Source organism: Echinops telfairi, unplaced genomic scaffold (assembly GCF_000313985.2).
Source record: "Echinops telfairi isolate 266 unplaced genomic scaffold, ASM31398v2 ScPeMD7_7457;HRSCAF=8495, whole genome shotgun sequence".
Lineage (NCBI taxonomy): Eukaryota > Metazoa > Chordata > Mammalia > Afrosoricida > Tenrecidae > Echinops > Echinops telfairi.
In genome coordinates, this window is record NW_022111357.1 from 24214180 (window position 1) to 24222451 (window position 8272).

Sequence of the window (8272 nt, forward strand, 5' to 3'; positions counted from 1 at the left end):
TGTTTGTTTTGGGTCTTCTGATACCTGATCCTGTTGACACCTCATGATCACACAGGCTGGTGTGCTTCTTCCATGTGGGTTTTGTTGCTTCCCTGCTAGGTGGCCGCTTGTTTAATTTCAAGCCTTTAGATCCCAGATGCTATATCTTCTAATAGCTGGGCACCATCAGCTTTCTTCACCACATTTGCTTATGCACCCATTTTCTCTTTAGTGATCATGTCAGGAAGGTGAGCATCACAGAAGGCCCCAGGTTATTAGAACAAAGTGTTCTTGCATTGAGGCAGGACTTGAGTAGAAGCCCTGTGTCCGTCTACTACCTTGATACTTAACATATGTACATAGACCTATATCCCTATCATTATATATTAATATATTTACATATATACAATCTATATTTATACCTCTGTAAATGTGTTTTGCTTCTAGTTCTTTCCTCTGTTTTCTTTTACTTTCCTCCTGTCCCACTATTATGTACGATAGTCATTCTGCTCTCAGTATCCCTCTTGACTACATTGGACTTGATCAAACCCCACGAGGCATTCTACGTCCTCCTTGCAATCAATTTTAGATCTCTTGTTGTTATCTTGTCCCTGGGTTTGTTGGCTCCCCTGTCTTTTTCCCCCAACTCCCCCTCTCTCCTGTACCCCGGAACCATCACTCCCATAGTCTTTTCCCCGGGATTGTTTTTCTTCCCTATCTTATGTAGACATGAAAAAAAAGAAGAGGAGAGAGAGAGAAAAGAGTGGGGGGAGGGGGCTATAAATAGTTCCAGATCTGTTTGTTGGCTTTTAATTTATGCTTTCTGTTCCGATTGAGTCTGATGAGGTGCCAAGCCCTGCTCTTCAGGTCTGAAGTCTATTCTGGGGATTCCTCAGGGGCTTCGTTGCTTTGCTCCCCTTTCTGCTCTGTCGCACTGCCTTCATGTTTTGCCTTGGTGTAGGGGCTCAGACCAGCACAATCCCTGCTCGGTGTCTTCAGTACTGTCCCCCATAGTACTGTGGTCAGTGAGGGAGCAGCGTGTCTCATGGTGGGGCTGGCCATATGGTCCTCCGCTGCTTGGAGCAGGAATGTCATCTTTGAGACTTGGTGGGCCAGGATGCGGTTCGGGTTCTCTCCCTCCCTCCCTCCCCAACCCCCAACCCCTCTCTGTCTTTCCCTTTTAGTTTGCTCCCGGCCAGAAATTTTTGAAAGTGAGGATTTTTCTTAAAAAGTTTGGAGTCAACCTCAACATGAATCCATTGACTTCTATATATTAAAGTGTGTTCCTAAATGTTTACTGCATAATTTGAATAAGAAAGATTTTGATCTTTAGAATATGTATGGAAATTGCTGTGAAGTCTTACATTTTTGACACTCTACATTGTCATCACAGTTACACACATGTGCCTTTTCAATGTTCTTCGTCATTTTCCACTCCTCTCAAGCTGTAATATTGCTTTGCAGTATCCTTCTTGTAGTCTGTATGTATTACACAGCCTCCCTTACTGAAAAGAAAACCTGCTGTCATTGAATCAATTCTGACTCATAGTGACCCTCTAGGTCAGTGAAGATCTGCTCCTTTAGGTTTCCAGAAACCTTTTAAGTCTTTTAAAGGTGGCAGGGTGACTGGTGGGTTCAAAGCACTGAACTTATGACTGGCAGCTTAATGCTTAACCAACTAGCCACCATGAGTCCATATACAACTTTCATTAGAAGTCCTTAGGAAATAGTTTTCAAATATTTCTTATCATTTTTGTCTTATCCTCTAATTTGTGGGTCTGAATTCTTCTCATATTTAAAACTAGGATGATAAGTTAATTAAATTAGCATAACTTAATAGCTAAAATGCAGTGAAACATCATATCAAAGAAACTAGAGCTGATGTCATCTATTTATTCAGTGCAATTTTCTGCATCAGCACTCAAGTAACCCCAGGGGCAGACCTAAAATGCAAGACACCAGGAGAAAAAACTTTCTGTTTTTGTGCTGTGTTATCTTTTATTAGCTTAATTTTGTTCTTATTTGAAGGTTATATCTACTCTTTTTAAACATTTTTATTAAACTGAGGATTCCCTATGTTTAACTGAAATTCCCATTAAACAATCAGAAGCCAAAGGTTGTATAACCATTTTTAAAAGTACAGTTAATTCCCATAGGGACCTTACAAATGGACTTTGGGCTTCCACTGTCATCTCTAGCCTTCTACAAAAACAAAACAAAACAAAAACGTGTTCACAATTTACGCTGTGATACTTTTTTCTCCTTCACATTTGGGTCTTGTTATTTATAATTCTTGGATCACATGGTGTTGTACTTCTGTGTGGACTTAGTTGGCCCCTCACTTACATGGCTGCTTACTTTAAGACAACCCTTTAAGACCCCACAAGCTTTTCTTTCTGATACCCAGGCCCCACCTGGTTTCTTTACCACACTTTGCTATAGCACCCATATCTTCATTCATGTCAATAAGAGTGTTAAAAGAAACAAAAAATGTATGACTAGAATGCTTTCTGGATGTATCATTTACTGACTTACTTACCTAGGGTAAGAAACTTCACATTTCTGATCCTCAATTTTCTCATTTGTGGAATTAGGATAGTGGTAACTAGGATAACTGTGTAGTTATTTACTTTGTTCCATTTAATTGAGCAATAGTCTCATGGGGCAGGTGCTACCCTTTCACATTCATGGGCATGATCATCACGGATTCAAGCTAACAACAGCACTTGTTAAGAATGGAGTTGAAGTGCTTTCTATTGGACTTTTTAGCGTTGCATGTCAACCATGTTACAAGATTTTTTTTTCCCCTACCCAATTTTGTTGTTAGTTTAGGAGTTCTTTACATCTTCTTGATGTTAAGCCATTATGATGTATATGGTTTCCTGAAGGTTTTTCCCTGATCTATACGCTCTTTTCAGTTTGTTGAGAAACTCCTGTGATAAATTTAAAGTAGTTAAGTTTTGTTTTTTTTTAACATTTTATTAGGAGCTCATACAACTGTTATCCCAATCCATACACACAATTGTGTAAAGCACATTTGTACATCGTTTCTCAAAACATTTTCTCTCCACTTAAACCCCCGACATTAGGTCCTCATTTTCCCCTCCCTCCCCGCTCCCCCCTCCCTCATGAGCCCTTGATAGTTTATAAATGGGTATTTTGTCATATCAGTAGTTAAGTTTTATGTGGTCTTAACTTACCTGTTTTGTCTTTTGCTGCACCTGCATCATATCTAATAACAATCCATTGTTAGAAACTAGGTCCCAACCCAGTGCCCTAGGTTTTTTTCCTAAGCATTTTATTAGTTTAGTTTTCACATGTAGGTACTTAATTCTTGTTGAAATTTGTTTTTATTTATGGTGCCAGATCTTGTTTTATTTTTTTGAAAACTGGATTTCCATTTACCCCATTTTTTTCTTTATGAAACCACTAGCTTTAGAGTACATTTGTTAGCCTTTTTAATGTGGATTCATAATGAAAAACTTACATTCTTTAAAAATCTATGGCAAGTTAATATGTTAAATGGTATTATATCACCATTTATTAGAGTTCTTATTGATCATAGATTTTTATGGAATCATTTAAAAGGATTACGATGTAAGCAGTTGCAAGAAAAAAGCAAGGATTCACCAGTTTACTGTATAAATTGCTAATTGGGGCTCAGGGATGTGTCCCTCAAGGGCAGCCTTTTGTTTTAATAGGAACCTTTGGAAGGCACATCGCACCATTAACAAGTGCTCTCCACCATGTCTGATTCTGTTTGTAGCTTGAATTGTAGTCTCACATATAGATGAATTGACAGATGAATTGGCCATGGGGACTTTGTATTCATGGTATCAAAAAACTGCAACTGGAAATGGGATTGATGGTATTTCCTATGAGGAAGTTTAAGGTAACTTCCCCAAAATTTCTTTACTGAATTGCTGAGCATTGTGAGAAAGTTCAACTTTTAAAAGTAGAACTGTAACCAACCTTAATAAGCACTTCTGTGAGGTTTTTTGTTTGCTGTGTGTATGTGTGTGTTTTTCTTTTCATCTTGAATTAAGCTTTACGTGACCATGTTTTTCAAAATATATTATTCTTGCCATTCTTTGACAGACCCCTTATTCCTCTGGACAGAATGCAGGTCCAACCACGCTGGTGTATCCCCAAACCCCTCAGACAATGAATTCACAACCTCAAGCCCGTTCTCCGGTAAGTAACAAACGCTTGTTCTAGAGAATATGGTCTGTTTTAGAGAGTGTGTGTGTGTGTGTGTGTGTGTGTGTGTGTGTAGGACCTTGAGTTCTCTCGACTAATATTGTTTATTGGATTTTGGAAGCTTATTTCAAAGATATATTATTACTATTATTGGATGCTGCATTTTTAGATCTCTCTATGTAGGAATAGTTATGATTTATTAAGAAAAAGAAATGGAGCTTTCTAATTAATTACTTTTTACTTTTCTATGGCCTGGTTTTTCTTTGTTTTTGTTTTTTTCCCTTTGTTTGCCTTCAGGTTTACGTCATTTCAGCCCTGAATTTATTAGTTGTACTGTTCAAACCTCAGAACAGTAAAGCACAATGATTTTCAAAGTGAATTGACTTTCATCAATGAGATTCTGAATCTAGTAGCTTAGAAATAGATGACTGAGTCCGTGTCCCTGGAGCAGTCCTGACTATTTGACAGTATGGACATATGCATGCCATGCAATGTGGGTCCATTCATTTCTTCAGATGGCAAATTAATTCTCTTACAAATGTAAATGCTATCATCTTCTTTGCTCATCTTTTACATGGATTGCAACAAGTACTGCAAAGAAAGAGAATGTACTCAAGGATCATCTTTTGTTTCAGCAAAGTATGCAATCGCTTCAGCTGCCCATTCCTTAGAAAGTCATCTCCCGTCCTGCATGATTAGCTTTGGCTAGAAGGTGCTTCTGTAACATCTCACACTGTATCTCTTTGTACCTCACTCAGCCTTGTTGTCCTCAGAAAACAGGAGCCTTCTTTTTGTTCCTAACCCTGCTTTTTGCCTGTCATACAGGAATATGTCATTGCATTAGCTCTTTATTCTTTTGGTTTTGTGCATGAATTTAGAATTGTTGAGGTACACCAAAGATTCGCTCAAAGAACTAGGACAGCATAGACTGCACCAAAACTTTTATCTTTCTTACCCTTTCTGTCTGCCTTTTTCCTGTTGTCTTTTTCTCCAGTACTCATTCTTAGATGCTCATTCTCCCCAGGGTGTGAAGGAACCCATTCTATAGAGTGAGGTGGGGCTTCCGTCCCATTTGCTTGTTTGCTTGCCTTTTTCACCACCACCCCCACCCCCCTCTTTTATTTGCTGAAATGATCAACAAGGTGTCTGATGCAAGTTTTGTTTCTGAGAGTGGCTTGGGAATGTGGACACTTGACTACTTGGAATGGGCCTAATAGAGCAAATTAGATAGGCCCCAGTTCTCATCATTAAATATGGAACATTATGGTAAGCTCTTGTTGGAAAAGAATTCTATGGCCTTTTCTCCACCCCCTACCCCCTTTTTAACTTTGGAAAAAAAGAAAATTTTACATGGTTAGAACTGGCGCAAAACCTGACTGAAGAGCTGCATCTCTAAACCAGTTTTTTTGACAGCCCAGCAGAACAGTGCCAATACATTGCACAGACAACTGGAAGAGGAGGAAGGTTTTGGAACAGACTCCTGTTTACAGGTCCCTGGCTGGAAGAGGCTGGATAAAATACTGCATTGTAAGCAATATAACAAACTGTACTTCTTGCAGGCAGTGGTGCCTCTGGCACGCATTATTTTTGACCACATCCATATATTGGCTGATGAACAGAAATGCATTGATTGTTTCCTCTCTGAAAGTCTAACCTAGCATGGCAGTTTTCTGCCAGGCATGGGTGGTGGTTGTTGGGGTGGGTATAACAAATTGGGCGGGTCATCTCTATTGGGAATTAGACAGGAGGAATTGGGTTTAGATTTTTCTTTATCTTAAACTTCAAACAAAATAGCCCTTTCAGGGAAATTTTATTTTAAAAGAAAAATTTCAGGGCTTCTTCCCCAACCCCTTTTCATTTATTAATCAAATATCAAGGGGGAAATTATCTGCAATTGTCAGCCATTTTTCTGTGGTCATAAACTCTTCAGCATACTATTCTCTATGCAGTTTTTTGCCATCCGCTCTGCTAGTGACCATCACCACCCCCATTACTAAACACCACATACATAACATTCCATTACCTACCCAAAACAAGTGCAAGACTAGACGACAGCCCACACTACTCTTGCTGGTTGTTTTGGGTCCGATTTTCTTTTTCTGTTTTTCATTTTGTGATGATGCTGGGAGGTTGAAGTTGGGATGTGAAATTGGCAGGATTGCATTTCCTTTTTACATCCTAAGTTGCCATAGTCTAGTCCCATCCATCCCACAGCTGTCCTAACTGGTGAGGAGAGGTAAGCTGTTGCACCAAGGAAAGACCCTCCTGTGGCTTTGTAGGGCGGCTCAAGCCTACTCCATTCTATTTCTGCATTAATGGGCCATTGGCAATTGCACAGTTTAGGCTTTTCTGTTTCTCCCCGGACAGCTGCCTTTGCAATCCAAACTGGCTTCAAACGCCTCTCTCCCTCCCTCAGGTCATCTTTGTGCCTATATTGCTATTTAATCCTTAGTATCTTCATTAAATTTATATTGTGGGGCATCCCATTTAAAAAAATAATAAGCTTCAGTAAAATGTACCAATCTGTTCCATTTTCTTGTTAAACTCTTAAACACTAATGAATGTTTAAATAGCCTGTCAAATATAGTGAAGCAATCGAATACTTATTGGGAGAGGGGAACAGTTTAGTTTTTTGCATTAACCTGTAAGCATTGGTGATTTTAATATTTTGTGGCACTAAGTGCCAAAGTTGCATCAGTCTTATGTTGGCTATGCCCAGTTAGCAACTGTGCACAGAATGATATGTGAGCAAATGGGTGGGTGGTATTAACACTGGATCCAAGTTCACAGAAGGCTGTTTTCCTTTATTATGTCTACAATCCTCACCATCTTAAGACCCTTCTAAATGGAAAAAGGAAACAAAAGTTTCTGTCTTTACTATGAGCCAGCAGCGACTACAGTTTGTTCTGTTGCTTACAGTTACCCATAGGATTGAGACTGTTGTCATTCCAAATTAAAAACTCAATAGCCAATGGTGACTAGTGCAAAATAGAGTAGGGTACTTCCCAAGACACTTTCCCACTAACTTGTGTGTTGGTTGTTGTTATTTTTAATAGATGCATAATTCTATAAGGTATTCTTCTTGTTCATAGAAAGTTCTCTTTTGTCTGGAACATTCCAAATATATAATTGTTCAACTTTCATTTTAGAGCCTTAGAAATGGGTTCTTTCTGTGGAACAGTGATAAGACAGGTACTGCTGTGCTCAGGTTAAGTTTTTTCACATGGTCCTCCTCTCCCCTTGTCTTCACAACTGTCACGAAGACACATCTCACATACACCGCCCCCCCTCCCGTTTTCATACCATAGGGGTGGTTTTGGCTGTCCTTGAAACTTGATGTTAGCCATTGAGGTATGATCTGTTTTCTTCTCATAATTGGAAAACTGAAAATATGAGACTTCAGCTTCTTTTAAGAGAAAATTTTCTGTAAGAAATGTAGCTTCCATAATCATCACTAAAATATATAAAACAGTGGTTAGCCAAATAGAGTGGCTTACCTAACACACTCTTAAGCTGATAGGTCCCTTTGGAACCTTCCAGAAGTTGTTCTGAATGACTTCACCATGTTGAGTTTTTTCCTTCCTTGAACAATAAGGTGACATTTTACCTAAGGTGAATTTTTGGTAGAGGTTGTCTTCAGCCATCTCCTATATTGTGGCCTGTGCTCCACCACAGTAGGTAGATATTTTTTAAAATATTGAATAATGGCACTAGGGAAATCCAGATCTCTTGAAAATTATTAGTGCACATAATTTAAATTCTAAGTAGTGGGATTGTTTCTTAATTTATCTTCAGTCTGCTCCAGCTATTCGGATGAGCTGACGGAAGAAAGGTACCAGAGAAAATAAAACAACCAGCTCCTTAAATGTATGGTTTGTGGTGAAAACGGCTTACTTGTATTTCCTTTCACTCTTAGAGTGTGGTTTGAGCATTGTTAAAGTGTTAGGAGCCAGGACACTGGCCCTACATGCCTCAGTACTTTTCTTTTTTGGTAAAAATGCATTTGTAGCCAATTTTTTTCTCTGATGATAAAATATGGTATTGGAGGTTTAGTGTTAAATTTTTCTGGGTGAACAACTTTCTCCCCAACTCC

The 8272-nt window shown here is 38.9% G+C and overlaps 1 protein-coding gene across 18 annotated transcripts in view; it reads left to right on the top strand.

Annotated features, from left to right (window-relative positions):
* Nucleotides 1-8272, top strand: part of EIF4G3 (eukaryotic translation initiation factor 4 gamma 3) — a 369700-nt gene that overhangs the window by 186140 nt on the left and 175288 nt on the right. For 12 of the 18 annotated variants that reach the window (XM_045298763.1, XM_045298765.1, XM_045298752.1 and 9 more), the window contains 2 exons: nt 4078-4173; nt 5593-5706. In XM_045298763.1, the coding sequence (XP_045154698.1) occupies nt 4144-4173; nt 5593-5706 (144 nt within the window). In that variant the 5' untranslated portion in view covers nt 4078-4143. The remainder of the gene's footprint in view (nt 1-4077; nt 4174-5592; nt 5707-8272) is intronic. The other 6 variants (XM_004705376.3, XM_045298764.1, XM_045298755.1 and 3 more) reach the window with 1 other exon arrangement.